Below are 27,094 nucleotides of genomic sequence, written 5' to 3'. Positions count from 1 at the left end.
CAAAATGCGCTCAGACCAAAACTTAGGGGAAACCTTCTTCCCTGGACTGCCCATTAGCATTCAGTTGCCCCCTTTGCATTGTGGGTCTGCCTGTGGTGGTGATGTGGGCCTGCCCAGGCTGCAGCACTCATCCTCCCTCCCCAGGGCCTTGTATAAAACAGACCTGGAGCCAACAAGAACACACTCCTTGGTGACTGAAGAAATGAAGGGCAGGGCAGCTCAGGCAAGGACCCTCCGAGGGCAGGGCATGTACTCTGGGCCCCTCTGGCCATAGGATGTGAGCAGGGGGGCACTGAAGGAAGTCTAGAGGAGGTAGCTGGGGGGCTGGCCAAGGCAGGTGGGCATTTTGACCAAAGGTACAACACATAATATTATATTTGTAGATGGAGAGGCAGGCCCAGAGGCGGTGTGGGGACTCAGTCACAAGGCTGGGGGTCATGTTGGCTCAGTTCCTGGTTCCTGGTCCCTATCACTCTGGGCCAGAACCCATGTCTGCTGGCTGATTACAAGCTGATTATAGCAGAGAGCTGGCAGAGGGCTCTGGTTGCTGGGGGCCACCTGGCATCTGGAAGACAGCATTCCAGCCTCTGTCCATTCCTTAGGCAGTGAATCCACTCCAAGTCCCAGGCCACCGAGGGGCTGGCTGGCCGGCCCTGTGCGAGGTATGTGAAGGAGGCAGCAGTGAGAAGCTAGCCTGAGCCACTGCCATGGAAGGCTGTGGAAGACTCAGGTTGGGTGTCCTGATAAAAAGCAGAGTTGAGTCAGGTGCTGTTCCCGAATTTTTACAGCCTTCAGCCAACCTGTGCCTTCAGATCAAAAGCCCTATGCTGAGGACAGCGAGGCAGGAAGGAGCCTGGGTCCCCCTAGATGTTGCAGAGCCTTGTGGGAAGAGCACACATGTTGATCTTGCTCAACAGCTGTGTGGAGTTGCTGTCATATACAGTCTAATTCATTCCTAATTGAGGCAGCGTGTGGAGTGGTCAGGATGTTGCCTGGCACATGGTAGGCACTCAGTAAGTCAATGAGTGTTGACAACCCTTAATACAGAGGCAGGATAGGAGAAGGTGTCAGAAAGGTGTTGGTCAGCACTGGAAAGCAAATGGGGCCTTCTGGACGGATGGGAGTCAGGCAGAGGGACGGACAGGCTGAACCTCCTGGTACTTCTTGGAGTTATAAGACCTGCCCTGAAGACAAAATGGAACAGTCTGAGTGTGCTAAAGGTAACTCATGTTGCATGCTCTTGTGTATGAGGCTTTCATAGCAGTTACCTTAGAGATTGCAGCCGAGCCAGGCATACAATAGGTATGGGTTTATGGGATATGAACAGAAGGAGAGAGAGAGTGAGGTAGAAACAGAAACTGAGGAGAGAAAGGGGAAAAGGTAAAATAAAAGCACTACAAAAAAATTAGAGGAGCTTCAAGGAAGCAGGTAGCTGGATTTAAGGCCTGGCCCACCTGTCTAGAAGTGGCTGGGGAACCACACCTTCCTGTCATTTCTCCTCCCCTTCCTCTGGCTGTGGGCAGAGGTGCTCATCACCCCACTCCCCAGCCCTGTTATTCTCAGTGGTCCTCTGAATTGGGGGGGCAGGGGTGCCTACAAGCTTCTTGCATTGGCCCCTTCCCTATACTCCCACCCTCCACTGCTGTCTGCCCATGTCAGGGTGAGGCCAACCCCACAGTGGCAGGCAGCCTGGTTCCTGCCTTTTCCGATACCCCTTGGTGCCCACCACTATAATGTGTGCACAGTGACATACTGATTCAATTTGGAAAACAGGTTCCATTCCCCACCTACCCAAGCCACAGCAGGGTCCTTATTCGCTGGTGGGCAGCCTGGCTTGGGAAGCTGTGCTGCTTCTCCTGGACATTAGGACCAACCCCTGGGTCCTACTTACACACTTTCAGGTAGGGAGCTCACTCCTCAGAGACAGCCCCATGGGGTCCTGACAGCTAGAAACCCTTATTAGTGATCTTTACAGATCCTGAGTTCTCAGGCCAGACTAGTTGAGCGACCACCTACTTCTGGATGTGGGGAGGGCTGTTGGATGGAATCTGCTAGTCCCGGGCTGTGGATTTTTTTAATCACTCCCGGTTTACGATGTCTAGCTGTTTCTTGAAGAGTAGAGCAGCAAACTAAGAAGGGATCTGTTTTTTTGAGAATCCAGATGAGCTGAGATTAAATAGATAAGGTTGCCTTAGAATAAAGGGGACCAAAGTCAGACAAGCCTTGTCATTGTGTCCTCTTCCTCCTCCCTAGGCCACCTCAGAGATGGCATTGCCCTGTGCAAGCAGCCTCCCACTGGCCACACCAATAGCCTCCTCCTCTGTCTCTGCCACATCTTCCACAACTTCCTAACTGCTGCCTGGACTGGTGCAGTAGGCCACCAGCCTACACATAGCTTCTGGGCTTTTCTCTTACAACCCATCACCCAGGGGCTTGCCCATGCACAGAAAGGAAGGAAACTCTCAGCCTGGAGCCTTTCTTTTAATTGTCTTCAGGCCCATCCCTTCTATCTGTCTGATCTTGTAATCCTCACACTGGCCCTAAGTCATAACAGCCATAGCAGACTCTTGTATGGCACTTGCTGTAGATAGTCTTTGTTCTGAGTGCTTTACATACACTCACTTATTTGATCCAACCCACAACTCTTTGAAGGAGGGGCTTTACAATCCCCATTTTACAGATGCGGCAATTAAGACACAGTGAGATCAAGTAACTTTCCTGATGTGACACATGCTAAGGGAGGTATGCACATCAATAGATTTCAGCCTGCTCTCTCCCCTCCCCTGCATGTTCCCTTCTCCCCTGTCCCCTGATAGTCACCCCAGGGGCTGACTCAGCCCCTGCTCCTGGCTCCAGAAGGTGATAAGCCTCCTCCAACCCCAGCCTTGCTTACCTTCTACAACCCAACCCTAGGAGCTCCATCCCACCCTTGGGGAGCCCCAGGCCCCATGGAAGTAGTCTTGGCTGGGCTCCAGGGGGATGGGGCCATGTGTGATTCGTCCTTTCAAACAGTTGAGCTTCCTGCAGGGCTGACAGCCAGGAGGCCCCACGAGGCAGCTCAAGCCCAGCCACGTGAGGCTCCCTCCCCTCCTGCTGCCCCAGCCCTGCTGACTCAGAGCCTGGCTGCCACTGCAGGCGCACCACCCCCTCCCAGGGGTGTGTGCTGATGCTGGCGAGGTGGGGCAGAGGCAGCCCTAGCAGCATACTGCCTGGCACCCACACAAATTCCTGTGTGGGTTGGGTGGGAATACTTCTTACCTTCTGTCCCATAACCAGCTGTCTTCTTTGAACAATTGATTGTGAACAAGTCCACATCCTGCAGCGTTCTCTCAAGGCATGACTTTCCTGGCTGTAGAACGGCAACTTCACCATTACTCAACTTCCCTCTCCTGATTGTTTCCAGATTCCACGAGGCTGTGGACCTCCTTGTCTAAATATCCCTCCTTTCTGTACCAACAGTTTTATTGTCTCTGGAAAATGGGTCCTATGTGTTCAATTCCAAGGATGAAGACCTGGTAAATATCCCAAGTTTTCTAGATGGCTGTGAGCTGTTGTCAGTGGACAGACTCAAGCCAATAACATACAGCCAATTAACTCCAAAGAGTCACTTTAACTTTTTAAAGAATCTGACCTGAGGAGAAAATTAAGACCATTACTTCAATATAGGAGAGTTGGAAAACAAGCTGGGTTTATAATGCTTGAAACCTTGCTGCTGCTATGCCACAACGTGTAGGTTCAGCACTTCACAGAGCCCTTTGTTCTAAACAACAATCACATTTCCTGGCTAAGAGAGAGAAATTAAAATTCACCAATTTTTTAAAGGCTTTATTTCTTTATTTATTCATAAGAGACAGAGAGAGAGGCAGAGACCTAGGCAGAGGGAGAAGCGGGCTCCCTGCAAGGATCCCGATGCAGGACTCGATCCCGGACCCCGGGATCACGCTCTGAGCCAAAGGCAGATACCCAAGCACTGAGCCACCCAGATGTCCCAAAATTCACCAATTTTGAAGAGTATATGGAGCACCAGAACTCTCAGACTCTACTTGTGGGAAGGTAACATTATAGCAACCGTGTGGAAAACACTAAAGCTGCACGGAACGCATCTCGACCCAGCAATTCCACTCCTGAGTATATTCCCAATACCATTTGAGATCACCCCAAAGAATCTAGTGAGGGCAGAATGAAAATGTTCCATATCCTGGTGGTGGTGATGGTGGTTACCCAACTGCATCCATTTGTCACAACTTAGAACTGAACCAGATGCTCAAATGGGTGAATTCGACTGCATATAAATTGTATCTTAATTTTTTAATTGAAAACTGGAAGAAAAAAATATAAAACGAATAATTCAATTTAGGGTGTATTCATATGATGAAATACTATACAACAATGAAAAGAACAAAGCACTGCTAAAGGAAAGATAAACAAATCTCAAAATCTGAAAGAAGGGATCCCTGGGTGGCGCAGCGGTTTGGCACCTGCCTTTGGCCCAGGGCGTGATCCTGGAGACCCGGGATCGAATCCCACGTCGGGCTCCCGGTGCATGGAGCCTGCTTCTCCCTCCTCCTGTGTCTCTGCCTCTCTCTCTCTCTCTATGACTATCATAAATAAATAAAAATTAAAAAAAAAATCTGAAAGAAGCCAGACATAAAACTATGAACTGTAGGATTTTGTGTATACAAAGCTCAAGAATAGGAGAAACGAATCTACCATGATAGAGGTGAGAATACTGGGGGACCCTTGGAGTGAGGGAACACAAGAGACCCCTGTGGGATTCTAGAAAGGTCCTGTATCTTGAGCTGTGTGGTAGTTCCTTGGGTCTATGCTCTACGCTTAAGCATGTGTGCCCTTGAGGAAATGTTGATTATTCTTTAATTTAAAAAGAAAACATTTTTAAAAATTGATATTACAAGTGACCCAGTGAGGGACACCTGGGTAGCTCAGTGGTTGAGCGTCTGCCTTTGGCTCGGGGCGTGATCCCGGGATCGAGTCCCACATCGGGCTCCTCATGGGGAGCCTGCTTCTCTATCTGCCTATGTCTCCATCTCTCTCTCTCCTCTCAAGAATAAATAAATAAAATCTTTAAAAAAAAAAAACAAAAAACAAAAAACAAGTGACCCAGTGAGCAATTCAGATGTCCAGATCTCACCAGAGCCCACTGACTTGGCCAGTCCTGGCCCCATGAAGCTCTTTAACCATGGAAGCAGACTGCTCCCAGGCTGGAATTTCTGCCCCGCCCTGGCTCAAGCAAAACAACCTTTGAAACTGGCCAACAGCCCAGGATTTTAAACCGCTTCCTTGCCTGATCTGCTCCCCTTTATGAGCATCCAGGAAGAAAGTTACCGCTCTTGCTGGGGAGGAGGAGGGATTGGAACTCCTCTGCCCCATCTCCTGGACTTCCCAGTGGATGGATGGGGTCCTGGCCTGAGTTGGAGGGACAAACCTCTGGCATTCCCTTTACCAGGCTCAGGCCCACTCTCCTCAGGGTATATGTCAGCACCAGGACCCTCTCTGGAGAAAGTTTTGTTCCCTGGGTTGACCGAGGCCCCCTCCCTGCCTCCTTCTCTTCCCTTGCAAAATGAGCTATATACCTACCTGGTAAGCTTAGGAGACAATAGGTAAATGTCTGGAACAGTCTAAATGCCTTGTGACCACAGTTATGACTCTGATGGTGTGATATGAAGGGAACAGATGTAGCCTTGAATGTCAGCACCTGGCACACAGCCTGGGCATTGTTAGACACTCAGCACCCATTGCTCTCTCCTCCCCATGTGGCCTGATCCTGACCCATGGAGTGGAAAGAGGACACTCAGAGTAGAAGCAAGGCAGCCTAACCCCACCCTGTTGGCTGGGACCAAGGAGTAGGAGAATCCTAGGCTGCTGAAATGCCTGCTCAACGTGTATCTGCTTGTCAGTTGGGGGCAAGCGTATGTCCTCTCTGGGCATCCCACAGCCTTCCTCCTCCGTATAACCAGGAAGGAGGGAGTGGGGCTTCCTGAGACCATCTAAGCCGAGTGGAGCTGGCAAATCTCAGTATGACAGTGCTCAGGGCTGGGGGCAGGGGGAAGGAGATTCAGTCTTTGGGCATAAGAATCTTGGGTGGGGGGGTGGTGGTAAAGCTAGAGATAGGGCAAGCATCATTTAGATTCAGCCTGGGAATCTGGAGTCCCTTGTTGCCCTAACAGGAAATGTCTTTCATTTTCCCATCTGCAAAATGAAGTGAATCATCATTGGCACTACCTAGTCAGAAGGTAGGTAGACTTTGACAGAAGTGGTAATGATGCCCAACATGTTCGCACTCTATCAGGAAGTACCAGAGTTGTACATGTGCGAAGGAGGCCCTACCACCAGACTCACATTTGGGGGCAGAGGTCACCTGCAGTTGTATTCTGAGGAAATCTCCTGAGGTACTAGGTTTGGGCTTGGGACCGGTTCTCCTGGATCAGCCCTCTCTTGATCTTGAACTCGGCATCTCCTAGGTGGTGGAACCTCTCTGTTGGGTGCTGGGGATACAGAGAGGAAAGTCATTTCTCTGACAGGGCAGGAAGGCTCCCGGGAGGAGGTGACATTTGAAATCGAGTCTTAAAGGAGGAATAACAGATGGGGGGAAAAAAAAAAAACAGATGGGGGAGAACATTCTTGATGATGCAACAGATGCAAAGGAAGGCAATGCAAAGAGCAAGGTATGGGTATTTGAGTCAAGAGATGAGGAATGGGGCTGGGGAGGGCCCAGGTCCTAAAGGGCCCTGCCAGGAGTCTTCTAAGTTTATCCTGGGGCCAGTGGAGAGTCACTGACAATTCTTGAGCAGTGACAGGGTCATTTTGGCCCCCTTCGTACAGTTTAGGAAGGGGGAGTTCAGAGGTGCTGGGGTAGCCACATGATGGATAGGAGAGGCTGCATTGGGGGCAAGAACATGAGGCCACTCCACAGGTGTCTTCTGGCCTTCAACCCTATCCCACCCTCATGGTCTGCCAAGTTCTGGTCAAAGGCCCACAGGACATGATGCCAGTTATGTAGCTTGCTCAGTGCTTTATTGAACCAAGGTGCAAACAGATGAATCAACAGGGCCTTGAAGCACAACCCTCCACACATCCTGAGATTCGGAATCCAGATGTGGCTCCATCCTTGGTTTCATTGCTTCCATGACATTTTGTCTTGAATATTTCCAAACCTTAAAATATGAAGATTTCATCCACACAAACAGACATGTATATTCTTGCCGCAGGCTGTCATGCTCGCTGAAATGCTTCCATTCAGCAGTTTGTGTGTGTGAGACATTGGGCATCCGTGGCCGGCCATCCATCCATCCATCCATCCATCATCCATCCATTCATCCATCTGTCCCTCCACAACAAGACAGCAGCGAGTTCTGACAAGTCAGGCCCTGGGGTTCACAGCAGTGGGGGCTGGGCTGCCGGGGGCTGAGGATGTAGGCCTTAGCCCTCCCCCAAAGGCCCCTGAGGAGGACATCCCTTTCTGAGGCAACGGAAGCCAGGGTCAAGTGGCTAACGAATGTTTGGAGTCTCTAACCCCAAGTGGATAGAGGAACCTAAATATCAGCCTATGCATACCCTGAGATGGGCAACAGATCAGACAAACAAACATGTAGGTAACACTGAAACAGGAAAGAGTAAGAGCTTCTGTTTGTGCTAGAGGTGTTCATGTGGAAGGACAGGAGAGGGAGAGGAAGAGAAAGGGAACATGGCAGACACAACTAGGAGTGCCAACTCCCAGGCCAGGGAAGAGGTCTGCTTTGGCCCATCCCTGCGGAGCTGTGGCATTTCTCCAGCCACATACAAACAAAGCCCCTAGGAAAGAGGGGGCTTTTCTGGACACAAGAAGACAAAGGGCTAACTCAAGGAAGCGAAAAAAAAAAAAAAAAAGAGCAAAAAGTTTCCACTGGACACAAAATACTTCCTTTGAGCTAGACTTAATCCAATTTCACAAAGTCAACAGACTGGGCTCTTCCAGGGGCAGGGCTGTCCTGGGCTGGGCTGAGGCTGAGGTGAGGTGAGGTGGGGCAGGGTGGGGTGGGGTGAGGGTGGGATAAAGATATGGAATATGATTAAAGTGAGACATAGGGATTAGGGCTAGGGGCAGACAGGATACCCTTGCTGTCCTGCCCCTGGATGGCACCTGGGGCCTCCAGCAGACCCTCGGGCTCCTGGGTGGCTGGCACACAGGCAGTGAGGCAAAGAAGATAGGCAGGACTGGCATTGGCCCTTCACTGGTCCTGCAGGCGGCTACAGAGCTCCCGCCGGCTCCGCTCCCCTGCCCAGCTGCGAGTCTTGAGGCGGAAGGTCTTCAGCTCATCCTTGAAGGCTTCATGGTTCATAGGCCGGTAGTCCTGGGGCTCACAAAAAGTCTAAAGCAGGATGGGAGTGCCAGTCAATACAGCGGAATGGGAACTCTGGAAGGAAACCTCCCTTCTCCCTGGGCTACCTGCTAGCTGGGCCCTTTCCCTCAGCCGGGCCCTTTCCCTCAGCCCGGCCCTCCCATGAAGGCTTCAGCCACCCTGACCCATGGTACCGGGTACTGTGGGAAGAACTCCTTATAGCCGCCCTTAAGGATATACATCTCAGGGTAGTAGAGGCTGGGGTAGTCATTGGCGGTTCTGTCACGTTCCCTGATGAAACGGCACCTGGGACCAGCAGGGATGTGGGAGTCAGAACTGGGTGTGCGGCAGGATATATATCGGGAGACCTATTCATTGCACCCACAATTTTGTGAGCCTTGGGGAGCCACAGAAGGCTTGAATGCAGGAATGTCAGCCATAAGAATGTTTTAGATCATTTAGAACATTTTTGCGTCCAGAAGAGGTTGGGGAGATGAGGAGGTAGATCAAAGGAGTTGTTTCTAGAAGGCAATTCACAATCTTTGTTAGATATAACAGACCTGGACAGATAAAGAAGAAACATAAAGGAGAGAAGTGGATACAATTTGAGAGATCTGGACAAGACTTAGTGAGCATGAGAGGTGGGGAGCAGAAAGATCAGTCAAACCCTGGAAGGGCCAGCATCACCAAGGACTGGGACTGGGTCCTTGGGTATTAAGAACACTGCTGGAGACTTAGAACCAGATTTTGGGTGGTGACAATGGATAAAGGTGGACATAAGGCCTGATGAGAAGGATGGGGAGAGGGAGGTGGGAAGAGTGTGCCATGCACAGGAAGGTAGGGTGAGTTCTGTTCCAAGGTGCCAGGAGACTAGGCCCAGGTCTAGGAGGGGCTGAAGCATGGCTTAGGCCTCTTGGGTATCAGATGGCTCCAGCACCCAAAAGCCGGCAGGGAAGGTCAGGAGCAGATACTAGCTAGCTGACTCACATGCGGGGACCACGCTCAGATGAGAATTCACAGTGGAAAATGAGGATGATTCTCTTGTCCAGATTACAGGGTGTGATGGGGCTCTGTAGCAGGAAGGTCTCAGCGTCCCTTTCCAGGGGCAGGTTCACGGCAGTCTGCCAGAGGAGTTAGAGGTCAGACCACAGCCCTGGGGCTGAGTGACAGGTCCCTCCTTTGCAATCCCCAACTTTCAAACAGGTGATTCCCACCTCTTACTAGACAGGATCTTTCCCCTATGAGAGGGTGCAGCCGCCCTCCACTGATTCACCCTCCCCACAGAAGAAGGATAGAACAGGTGGATCTTCAGGGCCTGTCCCCATCAGCCCACCTCACCTTGATGTGCCCGCCTTCATACTCGTAGGGGTACCTGCAGTCCACAATCACAAACCTCTCCACGATGTTGCTGAACTTGCCTGCCAGCAGGGCTGCCATCTGTGGGCCACAGAGGTGGGTCCTGGCAAGTCAGGCTGGCAGGAAGGGGCTGACCTCAACCCTACCACCAATTTGGCCTATGCAGCCCATCCCCCCAAGGAAGGTTAACAGGCAAACAGCCACCCTAGTTGTGCCTGGAGAATGGCTCATCCCTGTGTACCGTTTCTGGTGAGATGTACTTGAGATCTTGGTGCTTTCCATCCACAGTCTGCAGAAGGAAGGCCTGAAGGGAAGGAGAGAGAGAGATTGAGAAAGGGAGATGGGAGAAAGAGACAGAGAGGAGGAAAAAGGTGAAATTGGCAAGACTAGTAGCCCAGAGGGCCACACCTGCTTTGACCTTCAAATTCAGCTCTGGTTCCCATAGCAACCAAGAGGCACTTCTCGGTCTGATATCCAGGGAACAACCCCCTTCCCCCAGGGGAAATGAAGAAGGGAACATAAGAGATGAACTTCTTGCCCCACGATGAGGCGGCCCCACAACAAGGCCAGAGGAGGCTACAAGCTAGATGTGTTTCAACCTTGGAAACTGTTTCCATACTAACAGCTGATGCCCCAGACAGATTTGGGGTAGAATCAGGAAACTAAGGAGAGCCAGAGAGAGGAGTCTAGGTGAGAATAAAGGACAAAGCCTGGGATGTGGGTGGGGAGGGGGAGATACCAAAGCAGCTGCTGAGCTCAGGGGTCACACAGCGGTTGAGCCTCCTGAGCGTCCCCTCACCGCTAGTACCTTGGAGTAATCCCCAATCAGTTCTCGGTGGTCACTGTCCAGGATGGTCTCAATCTCATCATGACACAAGGACTTGGAACGGAGCACACGGGCTTTCTGCAGGGTAGATGGTGGCCAGGGTCAGGGGTGAGGCTGCCCCTCAGTGCCCCCGTTTGGCTAGTACCTCTTTCCCTGCACCTGTCCTCTGTCACAGATCCAGCCAAGAAGAGCTTGCAGGGTAGACTTGGACAGTGGCTGCCCCACCCCACCCCAGGAGGGCACCCACAGGTTCTTCAGCCTCCCGTGGCTCCTCTGGAAGAGTCCCACTCCTCCTCCGCTTGTTCTGTATGGGCAGGTCCCGGTCATGGGGCCGCTCCAGCCTCTTGAGGATGGGTCGGATCACGCTGCAGGGCATGGATGGAGAACGGAAGAGCCGCTGGCACTTGCTGTACATGATGAGGTCCTGGCAGGAGTGGCAGGTCGGGGTCAGAGTGCCCAGCCCCTGCCCTCTACCAACCCCATCTGGAGGGTAGGGCCCCACTCCTCCAATTTCTGAGGGTGGTGGGCCTCCCAGAGACCCACCTGCTCTTCCTCCTTTTCTGAGGTCTTGACCAGTGGGGCGCTAATGAGGCTCTCCATGCCCGGGGGTACCGCATTATCATCCTGAGGCCAAATCAGCAAGTATAGGGTCACACCCTCAGGCAAAGGCAACCCTTTAGGCCCCAAGTCCTCCAGCAAGGCCCTCCTTGGCTCTGTCAGCCCATCGATGCAGGGTGGTCCCCAGGACCAGGAAACCCCCCACTTTGCTTGAGAAGCGCAGCCACATGGAAGGGTCGGACCTGTCACTGCCCTGCAGCACCCTCCCTCACTGCAGCACCAGCCACCTGCTGGTCTCTGGTAGGCCAGAGGTCACACTGTGACTCCATCAGCTCCGATTCCTCTTCTGAAATTGGAATGATGTCATAGTCTCACAGGCCTTGGGAGGTGGATGGCCTGGTGGGGCAAGACTGGTTACCTTTAGGTCACTCTCCAGAATGTCCACAAATCCATCATCTTCTTCGGAGGCCCCCTGGGGGGCAATCAAGGAGAAGTGGCATCGGGCCGGAGGACTCAGCTCCTCTACTTCCATCTTCCGCTCAGGGGTGAGACACTGTGCAGGGTGGTGGTGGGGGACAGACACAGGCTGCTCAGGGGTGGGGACTTAAGGCAGCCCCCACCCCCACCCTTCTGAGAAAAAGGTTCCCCACTGCCTAAGGGTTCAGAATCCCCCTCCCCCTCTCCCCAGGCTGCCTTCAAGGGCACCCACCCTACATGCAAGCCCGCCCTGCACGGTTCAGCTCTCCTGATGTACCATCAGGTCAGGGGCTGAGTTTGGTCTCTGGGCAAAGGCTTCTCTGCGGTCTGCCCACTCTGCTGAAGCATGGGCATGGCTGGGATGTGGGGGTTTCCATGGCATCTTGAAGACAAACCCATCCTGTGGGCAACATGGGTGGGTGTCATCAAATGCCAGAGAACCATCCCAGCACACCCCCTTCCTTCTCTCCCTGAAGTGCTCCCACACTCCAGCCTTCTGGAAGCGCACATTCTCTTTGTCCTCCCCAGAGCTCTGGGCAGCTCGGCCACACGCCTCACTCTTCCTCCAGCTGCCAGGTGCTTGGGAGTTGGTGATGTTCCGTAGCACAGGGCTGTGGCCCAGAAGCCTCACCTAGAGAGCCAGGTAGGGCAGCAGATACTGAAGGCTGCATTCCTCTGGCACCAGCCCTGGCCCTACCTTCTCCAGTCCACCTCCAAAACCCCATCTCCCATAGCCAGACCAGGGACACCAGACCCGTTCAAGTCTATCCTCTGGGGAGGTGACCCCGGATCCCTCCTGTTCCTCCTCAAGCCTGGCCAGTGCCTGAGCCTCCAGTGTCAGGCCTCAGAGGACACTCACCGGCAAGGACTGGAAGCGTCGAATGGCAAACTGCTTGCTGCAGGAGGAAACAGGACATGTCAGGGCTGGAGAGTAGGGGGCAGTGAAGGAGAACACACAGAATGCCCCTCCACCACAGAGCTCTGTGCATCCCTTTGGGAGGGAATGGAGGAGCACCCTCCCCATGCCTACTCCATCCAACAGTGGGCATGGGAAGAGCCTGTGGTAGGCAGACCACCAGAGCCTGCATGAGGAAGGCTGGGGTACTTACTTTCGGATGACCCGGCTGGCTGCTTGGATGGCCTGCTCAAACCTAGGAGAGAGAAAAGTCCCATGCAGCCCGCCTCCCACTACAGCCCAGTGCCCACCCCCAGCATCAGGCCCCAGGGTCCACAAGGCCTGGGAGCCAGGGCTCAGGCCAGTAGAAAGCAGAGGGAAGAATGATGACTCTCCAGGGTCCAGGTACTGGGGAGGGGGAGAAGCAGCTTGGGATTTTGAAGGCTGCCCTGAATGGAAGAGGACCCAGAGAATGGAGCAACAGAGACAGCTGGGGCAGGTCACAGGGTGGCTAAGGCGCTACCAAGGCAACGGTCTCGCCAGCCTGCCCACAGGCCTTCCACCTGTATGCAAATCATCTCGGCGGGGCCATATGGCCGCCAGGAAAGGCATCCATCCATCCCGTGATGACAGACCGTGGCGGACAATGTGGGTATCTCCAGGGCCTGGATGCCAGCAGGACTGGGCTTTCCTCCCCTTGCATGGGGCTATCCTGACCCCAGGACAGGGGCCTGGGTTAGTGTGCCATGCCAGACCCCCTAGCGACAAATGTTCAGGGTCACATCCTCTCCTCCCTCCTCTGGAATTCTGCAGGACCAGCCTCTGTCCCACCCCCTTCTCCTGCCTTAGAAGAGGCCAGCAGGCAAAGAATTCCAACAGATGTTCCTTTTGAGGCTGGGGCACAAGCTTCTGTAGATAAGCCCCACCCCTTAGCTATGTTACCAGAGACCACCTGCCACGCAGGGCTTTTGTGTGTCTATGGGAGTGCAGGCGCGTGCGTGCGCATACACACACACACACACACACACACACACACACACACACGCTTCTTTCTGAGAAACTGTAACTGTCAAAGCAGGTGTAGAGGTTGGGGTCCCGCTGAGGGCTCATGTCATGGAGACGACTCCCAGGGGTGGGGAGTGGTTGTGCCCAGACAACCTGGCATCAGGAATGATGAATTTTATTGGCTTGGTTTCCAATCTGCACCTGGGCCTCGTGAGTTAAGCAGGAACAGTTCTGTGTTGCCACCAAAACCCAACCTGCAGTTCCCCTGCTCACCCCCTCCCCACCCCCACCGAGTTCTCTCCCTGTTTCCTGTTTGTGAACAAACCCTGTGGCCCAGCCCAGTCTAATCAAAGGCAGTGGGAGGAAAGACAGCCACTACCCTAACCCCAAAGCCATAGTCCCTGAGCCCAGTTTGGGGATGCCCAGCTGTCCCCACTATTGCCTGGCAGCTGCTCTTCCTGCTGGGGCTCTAACAGCTGGATGGGAACAGCTGTGCTCTGGGAGATACTACTCACGCCCCACAACCAAGGGGTAAGGATCTGTCCTGAGCAGAAGGCCCTCTCCATTCTCTCTCACAAAGGGCCTGGTCCAGGGGTTGGCCAGAAGGGTTAAATGTCACTGAAGGCAGAGGTTGCTGAGAGGACAGCCAAGGGCTGAACCAACCTGCAGCAACTGTTTTGTTTGGACTACAGTGAATTAAAAGTTTTGAATTGGTTGGAGCATAACTTAAAATAGTGATATTTCACAGAAAAAAACAAAACATGTGTAAAGGCAAAAGAAAAACAGGACACACACCAGGCCTATATCCCATAGGCCAAGAGCTGGCTGAAGTATCCACTGCTCCCAGTAGCGACTGTCCCCACCACCTGGCCCTGAGCCCACACTCAGCTGCTCCTTTGGGACCAAGCCCTTCTCTGAGACAGGAAGCAGAATCTCAGGACTTGGGAGATCAACGAGTCCCCACCCCCCCCCCACACACACCACCACACAGATTAGAAGGGTCTGTCCACTCTCCCAGACTTCCCCAGTGGGTTTATGCTGGAACCAAGATTCCCAAAGGCAGGGGCCAACTCCTTGGTAGTGGGGATCTCTTTTCTCTACTCACGTCTGCTCTGCCATCTGGGGATCCATGGGGCTGGGGGAATCCATACAGAGACCTGGGGGAACAGAGCACTTTGGTCTAAAAGTGGTGGCATCTTCTGCACATATTCCCCCCACCATGTCCCAACTCTATTCAGAAAAGGGAGAAACCAGTTTCTATTTTAGATCTTGACACACTTAAAAATAGTGAAACAGAAACCCACCCATGAACCCCAAGGCTGACACACTGCCCCCAAAATCGTGCAAGGCTCCACTCCCTGTTTACTAGGGAAACTCCTTGGTATAGGTTTTAAACCAAAACTTTGCTAAGCATTTTACTTGAACTGGTTTAAAGCAATATGTTTTAGAAGAGATAACAGCTTTTCTAAAGGAAAAGGTTACAGCTGAAGGCAAGTGAACGCTATAAAATGAACAACTTTCAGCCCTAATGCCTCCCAGGTGGGGCTGTGGTTCAGGGACTTTGGCGCCTGGTTTTAAATAGGTAAGATCTCATCTCCCCCAGAGGGCCCCACCCTACCGCCCGCTCAGCCAGTCTGGGCTGGGTGTGGTGAGCCCCAACAGGGGTGAGCAGGTGGAGGCTCCTGCGCCCACCAGGTTGTAGGGGAAATGTTAGTCTGATCAGCAAGGAAGTGGAGAGACTCAGGCAGCCCCCCTAAGTCCCCTGGCACCCCTGAGCCTCACCTGCATCAGAAGATTCAGAAGACTCAGACGACAGGGAGGATTCAGATGCCCGCCTCCGGGACAGGGATAGGCTTGTGAGCAGGCTGCCTACCTGCCGCTTTGGGGTCTCACTGAGAAGGCAACAGGGACCCAGGGAAGGAGGAAGGTAAACTGGGGCTTGAGGGCTGGCTGGCCTATGTGCCCACCACCCACCCACCTCTGAAGGGCCCACCATTGCCCCAGGGAGGCAATGGCCCTGAGGGTCTTGCCCTCTTTTCAGGCCTTCTGCAGAGGCCTAAGTAGCTTTTCTTTGTTAAGAAAGGTCCTCTTGGGTTCCTCAGGAGGTGAGCCCGGGGCAAGAGCAAGTAGGTAGGTTGAGGGCCATTCTGGGGGATGGCAGCAGAGTAGCCCCTTCCTGGAACCCATCAGACCCCTACTCATCCACAAGCCTTTCTGGAGCAAGGGCAAGATTTAGCTCTCCACTGCTGCTGAGGGCAACCCAGCCTGGACACTGCAGGTTGCTCAGGAAGCAGGATCAGTGTTTAACCCTTAACCTCCGGAAAGAACTGGGGGTGGAGGGAGCAGGGGCACAGACAGGAGGACATAAGAGAACCAGGCTCCTCTGCCACCCTCAACTTCCCACTCCAGGCTCAGGATCCACTACCTGGGGCAAAATAGTGGTGGTTAGGGCAGAGATTAGAGAGACAGCATGGTGGAGGCACAGGAGGGTGTGTTGGGGGGTGGTAGGTGGGACGGGTGTCTCCAGAGGCTTGTGCTGCCAGGAGCAAGCCACCTGGAGGGTGTGAGCAGCACAGACCCGGCCTCATCGCCCTAGTCCCAGATCCCTGAACCAGTCACTCCCCAGGACACCTCCCCACTCCGCTTCTCAGATCCGGCTCCCACGCGGGGGTCCACGGGAGGCCGGGGACCAACACCCTAGTGCCGGCCTCTCACCCCACACCCAGCGTCGGTGGGGCGCCCTACCTGCCGAGCCCCGCGAGGTTGTGCATGGTCTGGGTGAGGGTGGTGACCGGCGAGGAAGCGGCCGCGCGCTCCGGGGACCCCACGAGGCCGTGAGCTCCCGTCTGGAGGCCCAGGAGGTGGCGGGGACGCTCGGCTCCACGGCCCAGGCAGACCGGACTGAGAGCCGGAGCGGGCGCGGGCTCCGGCTGGGGCAGCTCCATCGCGGCGGGGCCCGCAGGAGGCAGGCGGGAGGGCCGGGCGCGGGGCGACGCGGGGCACAGCTGCCCGGGACGAGGTGGGGAGCAGGCCCGGGGGTGGGGGGGGAGGAAGAGCCACGGGGCCGGAGCGAGGGAGGAGGGAGGAGAGGGAAGCGGGGAGGGTGGGGCGGGGTGGAGGGACGCGGGGACCGACCGCCAGTCCGGGAAGCCTCTCGGCAGCAGCTGCCACCTCCACCTCCTTATATATTCGAAAAATAACAGCGGCCGCGCCGCCGGACGCCGCCAATGGGGGCGCGGGGTAGGGGGGCGGGGCCGAGGGCGGGGCCCGGGGGTGAAAGGCGCGGAGGCTGACCAGCCGGCCCAGCCCAGTTCCCGGCTTCGGCTGGGGCTAAGGGATTGGGGAACCTCTGAAGCCTCCACGCACCGTGGAGGATCCTGGCTTCCCAAATTCTGCCTCTCGGGATGTGGTCTGGAGTTACCCTCGGTGGAGAAAGTCCCTGAGGAAGCCACACCTGCTGGGGTGGCCTCAGAGGGCCCTCTCCCCCCACCCCCGAGATTTAACATCACCTACAATCTCACCGGTAGGCACCGTGAGAGGCTCCTCTCCGCGGCTTCACCGTGCGGTGTGTGTTCGCCACTCCACTTTACCATCCACTCGGATGTTGAGGCGCGAAGAAGTTCATTAACTCGTTCAAGGTCACCCAAGGCAAGTGATAGAGCAAAGATTCACCCCCGGCGCTCCTGCAGCCTCCCGGCCCTAGCGGCTGGCAGCGCGCTGCGTCCGTGAAGCGTCAGTGCCCAGCGGGGCCTCCCCACACCCGGCACTGGAGGTAGAGCCGAGGTGGGGACCTACGTGTAACTCATGGGGCCCCGGGTTACAGATGACCCCAGGGGGTCTTGTTTTCTCCAGCAGTCTCAGTGGAGGCTGTAATGACTGAGGTTTTGGCGACGGGGGCCAAAGAAGGTGTTCCAACCTCAGAACCAAGTTATGGAAATAATCTCATGCCCACTGACGGTTTGACTAATGTGATGTCGAGGGCATCACATTGTTTAATTGGTGTTTCTTTGATGACCAATGAAACGGAATCTGTCACTAGTTTAAAATGAGCATCTTATAACTGATGACTTTTCAGCAATCCTGCTTTCCTGGAATGAGCCCTGGAAGGCTACAGTAAAAAGTGAATTAGCAGTAAGTGCTTCTGCATCTCATCTCCCCAGCAAGGAGATGGCCTCTGGCTGGGTGGAACACAGCTCAGGAAAGCAGGAACTGAGGCTTTGCTTCCCTTCTCTGCAGCCGCATCCCTCTGGTTCCACGGGCAGTGGGTGGGAGTGGCAGAAGGGAAGGCCTGGCCTGTGTGGGGCTGAGTGAGCTAGGGGACTTGTGGAAGAAGGGGATACAAAGACCCCAGTCCTATGTAAGAGGGGTAGGATGGTGCAGATCATGACTTTTCCTTCACCCAACATTTTGCTCAGCTTCTGTGATGTGTCAGGTGCTATGCTTCATGCTGGACAGGGCTGAGGTTTCAGGTCCATCCACCCTGGATCAAGGATCCAGTTCCCAGCCTCTAGCCACTACTCACAACCCAGGATGCAACTGTCCTGAGAGGTCAGAGGGAGGAGGAGACACTCTGTGGGCCTCCCACCTCAAACACCAGAAATAAAACCAAGGGGTTACATTTTCAAAATCAACCCAACAGGTATCCCCTTCCAACACACACACACACACACACACACTTCTACAGGGTGTGGGGAAGGTGTGTGTGTGGCCAACAAAAAGTGGAGGAGTATTTTACCCTTGAATCCTTTGAAATCCTACACTTAGAGGTCACCTCTGGGCCAGTGAGGAAAGGCCAAGACCACAGAAGGGTCATTTCAGAGCATCCTACACGTCAGCTCTTTGTGTCTTCCCCAATCACCAATTAGATCACAGATTATGTGCTCAATTTAAAAAAAAAAAGGTAGTCAATAAAAATAAGCTAAAATAAATATTTGCAATTCTATCATAGGAGGAATGACTCCTCCCATCCAACCAAGTCCTGAGTACAATGACAGTTCTTGGCTGCAGAAACCTCCACGTCCCATGAAAAGAATACCCTGGCTCTGGATTGAACACATCAAGCTCTGGGCTTACTTAAGGAGGTCTAGTGTGACCCCAGTACCTTGGCAGAAAAGAAGAAAAAATTATCACGTTTGCAGAATCCTTCTGCTTCTCCAAGCCTGTTCCCACACAGCATCTTTTTTGCAGTATTCACTTTTCCAGTGCCTTTTCTCGTGGCTTCTAACACGATAAATGTTTTTTTTTAATTGGCACATGGTACCAAAAATTCAAACAAGGGACAAAATTCAAATGGTACAAAACAGCAGTGAAAAGTCAGTCTTCCACCCTACTAAAAACTTCCAGCACCCCTGCCTAGAGGCAGCCACCAATATGAGTTTGTTGTATATTCTGGAGATAGTCTGTGACAGTTGTAGGCAATCGAAACATAATGGGGAGGCACAGATATGAGCCACATTCAGAACTTAAAATTTCCAAGTAGCCACACCAAAAAATATTAAAAGAAGGACGCTTGGGTGGCTCAGGGTTTGAGTGTCTGCCTTTGGCTAAGGTGGTGATCCCAGGATCCTGAGATCAAGTCCGGCATCGAGGAGCCCGCTTCTCCCTCTGCCTATGTCTCTGTGTCTCTCATGAATAAATAAATAAAATCTTTTTAAAAAAATAAAAATAAAGAATAAAAAATATAAGAGACAGCTGAAATTTTAATATTTTATTTAACCTAATATATTCAAAATATTATCATTTCAACACATTATCAATATAAGAGTTATTAATTAGATAGTTTAGGTACCTGGGGATCCCTGGGTGGCGCAGCGGTTTGGCACCTGCCTTTGGCCCAGGGCGCGATCCTGGAGACCCGGGATCAAATCCCACGTCAGGCTCCCGGTGCATGGAGCCTGCTTCTCCCTCTGCCTGTGTCTCTGCCTCTCTCTCTCTCTCTGTGTGACTATCACAAATAAATAAAAAATTTTAAAAAATTAAAAGATAGTTTAGGTACCTTTTTTTTTTATACCAAGTCTCAAAGTCCAATGTGCATTTGACACAGCACATCTCAGCTTAGACTTGCCACATTTTACATGCTCGATAGCCACATGGGACTCATGGCTACTGGAATGCACAGTGCAGGTATGTATAAGCATATGTATGTCCATATTTTTACAAATATAGCAAACAGTATGTGAAACATTGTTTTACGCCTTGCTTTCTTCATTTGACTTGAAGATGGATCCATATTAATTAGTACCATAATGCCATATATTTAATTCCCTAATGCTGAACATTAGGTTATTAGCTTTCACACTGATGGAGCAGGTACACACAGAATTAATTCATAAAAGGGAACTATTAGGGGGTGCCTGGGTAGCCCAGTTGGTTAAGCATATGACTCTTGATCTCAGCTCAGGTCTTGATCTTAGGGTTGTGAGTTCAAGACCCACGCTGGGCTCTAGGCCCAGCGTGATGCCTACTTAAAAAGAAAAAGAAAAGGGAACTATTGGAAGGTATGGCTTTATTTATTGAAATCTCCTTTTCCCTTTCCTGAACTTCATTTCCTCAAGCTAACTGAGCTGATAAAGAACAGAGACCAAGTCATCTGCCTCTCCTTCCATCTCCTAGCACCTCATATGGGCCCAAGTCCAAGGTTGGCCTCTGACCCAATATAACACTTCTAGGGATTTCTCTTAAAGAGATGATAAAAGTACACACAGATATATGGTCATTGAACCACCATTAATAGCAATGAGATACAGAGAGCTAGCTGGGTGTATTTACAGGGGTGTAGCTAATGAAATGACTCCTCTATACTGCGTAATACCTGCAAATTTTAAAGAGAACAGGCATGGGGGTGAGTAGGGATGCTTGGCACTCGGCAGGGGCCCAATCAGTAATTGTTAATATTTGAATGATTACATATTGGGCTTTCAGAAAATAGTCTTTTGAAGAAAGGGTTCCTAGAGCAAAAGAAGTTTGAAACTCACTGATGGAAATAATTACTGACACGAAAAGATGTTCACAATATGGGCTACAAAATATCATGCCAAGTGTAGTCCCATTAAAAACAATATGCATGATAAAGTATCCCACAAGGATAGTCTCTGAGTAGTGGAATTAAATGTTTCTACCCTCAAAATTTTCAGTATTTTCAAATATTTTCAAAAGAACAGGTATAATTTTTAAGTTAATTAAAAGACTGTGATCTCAATCTGGCAGCTCCTCAAACAATTAAACATAGAGTTACCATATGACCCAGCAATTCCACTCCTAGGTATATACCCAAGAAAAATGAAAACATATGTCTGCACAAAAACTTGTAAACAAGTGTTTATAGCAGCATTATTCATAACTATCAAAACACGGAAATAATCCAAATGTCCATCAAATGACAATTAGATAAAAATGTCATATATCAGGGCACCTGGGTGGCTTACCCAGTTAAGCATCTGCCTTCAGCTCAGGTCAGGATCCCAGAGTCCTGGGATTGAGCCCCATGTCAGGGTCTCTGCTTGCCTGCCACCCCCCCCCCCCACTTGTGTGCTCCCTGTCAAATAAATAAATAAAACATTTTTTAAGTGTCATACATCTATGCAATAGAATATTATTCAGCTGTAAGAAAAGAATAAAGTACCAACTGAGGCTTCATCATGGATGAATGCTGAAAACATGATGCTAAGTGAAAAAAGCCAGTCATAAAAGACACAAATTACATGATTTCATTCATATGAAGTGTCCAGAACAGGGAAACCTACAGATGGAAAGTAGATCAGTGGTTGCTTAGGGCTGGGGAAGGGGCAGGGAGTGGATAGGGAGAGAGTAGCTAACGGCTATGGGATTTCTTTCTAAGGTGATAAAAATGTTCTAAAATTGTGATGATAGTTCCATGTGTCAATTAATTGTATATGCTAAATGGGTGAATTGTATGATATGTGAAATATATCTCAATAAAGCTGTTAAAAATGAAAGCATGAAGAGAATTATGGAGGACTGGGGGAGAGATAAGGTATTTCTCTTGGGACTTTTGGCTCTAGGAACTCTGGAGATGTCCTCAAATGGCTGGACAACCTCTTTCCTGCTAACTGTATCCACCTCCATCAACAGGCCCACATTGTCTTCAATTTCTAGGCCCATTCTTGGTGCCATACAGAGGATACTGGTATGACCATTTCCAGGACCAAAAAAAAAAAAAAAAAGCCACACACATGTGCTGATTACACAGCCATTACTAGACATCTCATCTACCCACTGCCTGTAGCTGGGCATAGGGTCCATTTCCACTCCCTCTAAACTGAGCAATCCCCATGCCAATCCATCTGGAACCCTGGGATCTTCCCCCCCCCCCACTTCCCTCTGTAATCCCTATCTTTCCAATTCCCCACCTTAAACAAGTCCAAAGTCCACCTTCTCTTCTTTTGGTCCAAGCTGTCCAAAGTTGCCCACCAGGCCTAATACCCATTCCACTTATCTAATCATTATTTTTCATGCCTCTTAGAAAACTTTCCAGTCTCCTTTTCATTTTATTTTATTTTTAAGATCTTATTTATTTATTCATGATAGAGAGAGAGAGAGAGAAAGAGGCAGAGACACAGGCAGAGAGAGAAGCAGGGTCTGTGCCGGGAGCCCAACGCAGGACTCCATCCCGGGACCCCAGGATCACACCCCGGGCCAAAGGCGGTGCTAAACCGCTGAGCCACCCAGGGATCTCCTCCTTTTCATTTTAAAGGACCTGTTATACTCACTTATTGAAAAAACAAAAAAAAACAAAAAACGTGGGAAATTCAGCAAAGTAGGAAAAGTAAGCCTACCCACACTGCATTCACCCAAGCACACATTGATTGTAAGCCAGGATGGGTGAAGAGGCAGGAGGGACATATGGATGAAATCACCAAAATGTTGACATAGTTTCCTGAAAATGTATAGCAGGGAGTCTCAGACAGGTAGCCCTACACTCACCTTTGCATATGGACCATCACCTATTATGGACCAAGAACTGATTTGGCTCCTGTAGGGAAAAGTCTCCCACATTTTCTCCTAGATCTGGTGATTAGAAGAACATTTTTTATGTCTCAGGAGTGGGAAAGGCCTAACTAAGTAAGACACAAAACCCTGAAGCAATAAAGGAAAAATCGGACAGACCTGCCTACCTAAAGGTTTACAAACTTTCCATATCTAAGATTTCCCTAGGCTAAATTAAAGGACAGCTGGCAGACTGGAAGAACATATTTGCAACATACTTAACAAAGATTTTGTGTTCAGAGCCTATGAAGAGCTCCTAGAAGTCCCCAGAAAGGCAAATATAAGAGAAAAATCAGCAAAGAGTATGAAAAAAATCACAGGATTCAAATGGCCAAAACACATATGAAAAGAAAAATACACACGAACACAGCAGTGAGTACTTTCTTCACCTGGCCTACGGAAACACCACACTGGCTTGATGTTGCTCTTATCTCTTCAGCTGTTTTTCATGAATTTCTTGTTAGTTGTTTCTTGAACCCTTAACCTTGGGGAGCCCAGGGCACTGTCCCTGGTCCTCTTTTCTTCTTTGTACACGCCCCCTCACTTGAAGCCTTAATCAGCCCCAGGTCCTCAGCCCATGCCCCTGGGTCACAGGATTCCTCTCCGACTACACCTCAGGCTACCCTAAGAGATTTTTTAAAACACTGCAATGCATTCATTGTTTTAAGAATATCTCTTTTTTTTTTATTTATTTATGATAGTCACAGAGAGAGAGAGAGGCAGAGAGAGACACAGGCAGAGGGAGAAGCAGGCTCCATGCACGCGCCGAACCGCTGCGCCACCCAGGGATCCCAGAATACCTCATTTTTATGTGTTCAGCACAGGAGAAGGTTTCAGGGATTCATATACATATATTATTTCTGTAGGTGAAAATACAAACATTTATGTCTGTATGCACGGAAAAGCCCAGAAAGTGACACACAGAGATGTTACTGGGGTTTACCTATGGATTATGGGACTACTATCAAATAGATTAAAAATTGTAATGTTGCTTATAAAAATAACCTAAATGTATAACAATAGGCTGTACATAGATTGGTGTTCACCCATAATTGGAACAATATACAACCATTAAAAAGTATGTTGGCAATATTTTATCGACGTGGCAAAATTCTCGTCATTCGATGCCAGGTAAAACAGCAGGAGATGCCAGATACACAGTCTATACATCTGATACCAGGTTTATGCAATAAATTTTTTAAAAGAAAACTGCATGAGCCTAGAGAAAAGACTGGAAGGAAACGTATCAAAATGTTACCTGTGCGCATCTCTCCAGGTGTTGAGGTGAAAGGTGATTTTTAGTTTCCCGTATTTTTCAGTTTCCTCAAAAGGCGTGAACTATTTTTGCTGTGACAAAACCAACAAACAAAAAACCCCACAAAACACAGTTGTTATTCTTTATGCGCAGCAGATCGCTGCCCACTGGGTGCAGAGGCCTGTCCGATGCCCCTGCCCGCAGGTCGCCGGCCGCTCGAGCGCCGGCGGGTCCAGCAGGCCGCAGCGCCCCCCCGCGGTCGGCCCGGGGCAGCGTGGGGGGGGGGGTGGGCGCGGAGGGCGGGGAGGCGGCGCCGGGCGTCCCCGCGCTTCCCGCGAGATCCCGCTCCGCCCGCTCCGCCCCGCTCGCCGCGCTCCCCGCTCCCCGCGCCGCGGCACTTCCTGCCTTCCGCGCCCGCGCCGCCCGCCCTCGCCCGCGCCCGCCGCCTGCCGCCCGCCGCCCGGCGCCGCGCCCGCCGGCGCCCCCGAAGGTGTCCCCGGCCCGGCCGGGTCGCCGCCCCGCCCGCCGCCCCGCGAGCCGCTTTGTCTCGGGCGGGGCGCGCGGGAGAGGCCGCCAGGTGCCCCCCGCCGCGGGCCCGGGCCCCCCGCCCCGGGGTGGCGGCGGTGGCGCCGGGCCCCGGGGCGGGGGGCGCGCCGGGATGGGCCCCAAGCGGCGGCAGCTGACGTTCCGGGAGAAGTCGCGGATCATCCAGGAGGTGGAGGAGAACCCGGACCTGCGCAAGGGCGAGATCGCGCGGCGCTTCAACATCCCGCCGTCCACGCTGAGCACCATCCTGAAGAACAAGCGCGCCATCCTGGCGTCGGAGCGCAAGTACGGGGTGGCCTCCACCTGCCGCAAGACCAACAAGCTGTCCCCCTACGACAAGCTCGAGGGGCTGCTCATCGCCTGGTTCCAGCAGATCCGCGCCGCTGGCCTACCCGTCAAGGGCATCATCCTCAAGGAGAAGGCGTTGCGTATAGCCGAGGAGCTGGGCATGGACGACTTCACCGCCTCCAACGGTTGGCTGGACCGCTTCCGCCGGCGCCACGGCGTGGTGTCCTGCAGCGGTGTGGCCCGCGCTCGGTCGCGCAGTGCTGCCCCCCGGCCCCCGGCGGCTCCCGCCAGCCCGCCTGCGGTGCCTTCGGAGGGCAGTGGCGGAGGTTCGACGGGCTGGCGCGCTCGGGAGGAGCAGCCGCCGTCGGTGGCCGAGGGCTACGCCTCCCAGGACGTGTTCAGCGCCATCGAGACCAGTCTGTGGTACGACTTCCTGCCCGACCAGGCTGCGGGGCTGTGCGGCAGCGATGGCCGGGCGCGCAGGGCCACCCAGCGCCTGAGCGTCCTGCTGTGCGCCAACGCAGACGGCAGCGAGAAGCTGCCCCCGCTTGTGGCCGGCAAGTCGGCCAAGCCCCGTGCAGGCCAAGCTGGCCTGCCCTGCGACTACACGGCCAACTCTAAGGGTGGTGTTACCACCCAGGCCCTGGCCAAGTACCTGAAGGCCCTGGACACTCGCATGGCTGCAGAGTCTCGCCGAGTCCTGCTGCTGGCTGGCCGCCTGGCTGCCCAGTCCCTGGATACCTCGGGCCTGCGGCACGTACAGCTGGCTTTCTTCCCTCCGGGCACCGTGCAGCCGCTGGAGCGGGGAGTGGTCCAACAGGTGAAGGGCCACTACCGGCAGGCTATGCTCCTCAAGGCCATGGCCGCACTAGAGGGCCAGGATCGCTCGGGCCTGCAGCTAGGTTTGATGGAGGCCCTGCACTTTGTGGCTGCTGCCTGGCAGGCAGTGGAGCCTTCGGACATAGCTGCCTGCTTCCGTGAGGCTGGCTTCGGGGGTGGCCCAAATGCCACCATCACCACTGCCCTCAAGAGTGAGGGGGAGGAAGAGGAGGAGGAGGAAGAGGAGGAAGAAGAAGAGGAGGAAGAGGAGGAGGAGGGTGAAGGGGAGGAGGAGGAGGAGGAAGAAGAAGGCGAGGAGGAGGAAGGGGGGGAAGGAGAGGAGTTGGGGGAGGAAGAGGAGGTAGAAGAGGAGGGTGATGTTGATGACAGTGATGAAGAGGAGGAGGAAGAGGAGGAAGAGAGCTCCTCTGAGGGGTTGGAGGCGGAGGACTGGGCCCAGGGGGTAGTGGAAGCCGGTGGCAGCTTTGGGGGCTACGGTGCCCAGGAGGAGGCCCAGTGCCCAACCCTCCATTTCCTGGAGGGTGAAGAGGACTCAGAGTCTGACAGTGAGGAAGAGGAGGAAGAGGAGGAGGATGAGGAGGATGAAGATGATGAAGATGAGGAGGAGGATGGTGATGAGGTGCCTGTTCCTAGCTTTGGGGAGGCCATGGCTTACTTTGCTATGGTCAAGAGGTACCTTACTTCCTTCCCCATCGACGACCGAGTGCAGAGCCACATCCTTCACTTGGAACACGATCTGGTCCACGTGACCAGAAAGAACCACGCCAGACAGGCGGGAGTTCGGGGTCTTGGACATCAGAGTTGAGCCACTGGGCCTAGCCATGCCCTACCCGGATGTGGCAGCACCAGCCCAGGGTGGAGAACTCTCTGGGCGACTGCTGCAGATGGAGCCAGAGTGGGGAGCTCCAGATCCTTTAGTGATGTTCCCTGGGCCGGGTGACAGGCCCAGCCACCTCCATAGGGCCCAGGGCTGGCGTCAGCCTCACTGCCTGCTTATTGCCTCTTTCTCAGAGTCCTCTTTCCTCCCCATTTGCCCCTGGGCTTGGGGGACCAGGTGGGGAGGGTGGGGAGCTGTCCGGTGCTACCACACCGTGCCATCAGTGGACTAGGCCACAGGAGCAGCCAGGGATGGGCCCTGGAAGCTCCTGGCCGGAGAGTGCCTCTCCCCTCTGCCGTCCATGCCAGGTCTTTGGTAGGGGGGACCCCAAAGCCATTCTGGGAAGGGCTCCAGAGGAAGGTCCAGCCTAGGCCCCCACAAGGCTGGCAGCCCCCCACCCCTGCCCCTGGGCCGCCTTGAGAAGCACAGTCTAACTCACCACAGGCTCCTGAGCCTGCCTCTGCCTGCTTCCCCATCTTCCCAATCCCTTTCTCTGGTCCAGTCCAGGTTACTTTGGCCCTTGGTTTTCTTCCCAGATTGGAGGTTCCCAAGAGGCCCTCCAGGGGAGTGGTAATGGGCACTTCCCTTGTGGGTAGCTGCAGGGGCCATGCCTCTCTTCCCTCTCTGGCAGGGCCCTATCCTGGGCAGGGGGCCTGGGGCTGGGCCCATAGTCCAGCCATCCAGCCGCTCCTTTGCCAGTCTGAATTCAATAAATCCGTCCACCCCCCTTTTGTGGGGGTGAACGTTTTAACAGCCAAGGGTGCATCCTTCATGGTCTGGGCTTGCGTCTGTCTTGGGAACACGTCCTTTCCTGGTTCCCTCTGGTCCT

At 53.0% G+C, this 27,094-nt stretch overlaps 2 protein-coding genes across 12 annotated transcripts; one reads left to right on the top strand and one right to left on the bottom strand.

Moving 5' to 3' along the window:
• Nucleotides 1-7,013: 7,013 nt before the first annotated feature.
• On the bottom strand, nt 7,014-23,969 carry CDC25B (cell division cycle 25B). Of its 11 annotated transcripts, none has more exons than XM_072736280.1 (19): nt 23,718-23,965; nt 23,260-23,319; nt 19,242-19,397; nt 16,199-17,081; nt 15,236-15,345; nt 14,559-14,610; nt 12,663-12,704; nt 12,413-12,449; nt 12,062-12,184; nt 11,831-11,953; nt 11,495-11,629; nt 11,062-11,142; nt 10,766-10,942; nt 10,501-10,596; nt 9,934-9,996; nt 9,675-9,773; nt 9,324-9,457; nt 8,531-8,642; nt 7,014-8,366 (listed from the first exon to the last, which is right to left on the bottom strand). In XM_072736280.1, exons 4-19 carry the CDS (start codon nt 16,957-16,959, stop codon nt 8,226-8,228), a joined length of 2,286 nt encoding a protein of 761 aa, XP_072592381.1. In that variant the 5' UTR covers nt 16,960-17,081; nt 19,242-19,397; nt 23,260-23,319; nt 23,718-23,965; the 3' UTR covers nt 7,014-8,225. The 11 variants fall into 11 exon arrangements, with proteins under 11 accessions (XP_072592381.1, XP_072592382.1, XP_072592379.1 ...); XM_072736281.1 differs by lacking the exon at nt 23,260-23,319 and adding an exon at nt 20,878-20,987 and having other exon boundaries at nt 23,718-23,955; XM_072736278.1 differs by lacking the exon at nt 23,260-23,319 and having other exon boundaries at nt 16,199-18,673; nt 23,718-23,969.
• A 154-nt stretch (nt 23,970-24,123) lies between these two features.
• CENPB (centromere protein B) lies at nt 24,124-27,023 on the top strand. Its single transcript, XM_026012355.2, has one exon. The coding sequence runs from the start codon at nt 24,373-24,375 to the stop codon at nt 26,191-26,193; it is 1,821 nt and encodes a 606-aa protein (XP_025868140.1). The 5' UTR covers nt 24,124-24,372; the 3' UTR covers nt 26,194-27,023.
• The last annotated feature ends 71 nt before the right edge of the window (nt 27,024-27,094 follow it).

This window comes from Vulpes vulpes, chromosome 14 (assembly GCF_048418805.1).
Source record: "Vulpes vulpes isolate BD-2025 chromosome 14, VulVul3, whole genome shotgun sequence".
In the NCBI taxonomy this organism is placed as follows: Eukaryota; Metazoa; Chordata; class Mammalia; order Carnivora; family Canidae; genus Vulpes; species Vulpes vulpes.
Note: the sequence above shows the minus strand (reverse complement) of the source record. Positions and strands in the feature narration are given on the sequence as shown.

What these genes read in the sequence shown, in the direction of transcription:
- CDC25B (XM_026012351.2), bottom strand. Translation starts at nt 16,959, where the DNA reads ATGTTAAATCTCGGGGGTGGGGGGAGAGGGCCCTCTGAGGCCACCCCA. An exon ending in TTCTGGAGAGTGACCTAAAG is followed by an intron (nt 11,143 to 11,494) that starts GTAACCAGTCTT and finishes ATTTGGCCTCAG; the next exon opens with GATGATAATGCGGTACCCCC. An exon ending in TGATTGGGGATTACTCCAAG is followed by an intron (nt 9,997 to 10,500) that starts GTACTAGCGGTG and finishes CCTTCCCTTCAG; the next exon opens with GCCTTCCTTCTGCAGACTGT.
- CENPB (XM_026012355.2), top strand. Translation starts at nt 24,373, where the DNA reads ATGGGCCCCAAGCGGCGGCAGCTGACGTTCCGGGAGAAGTCGCGGATC.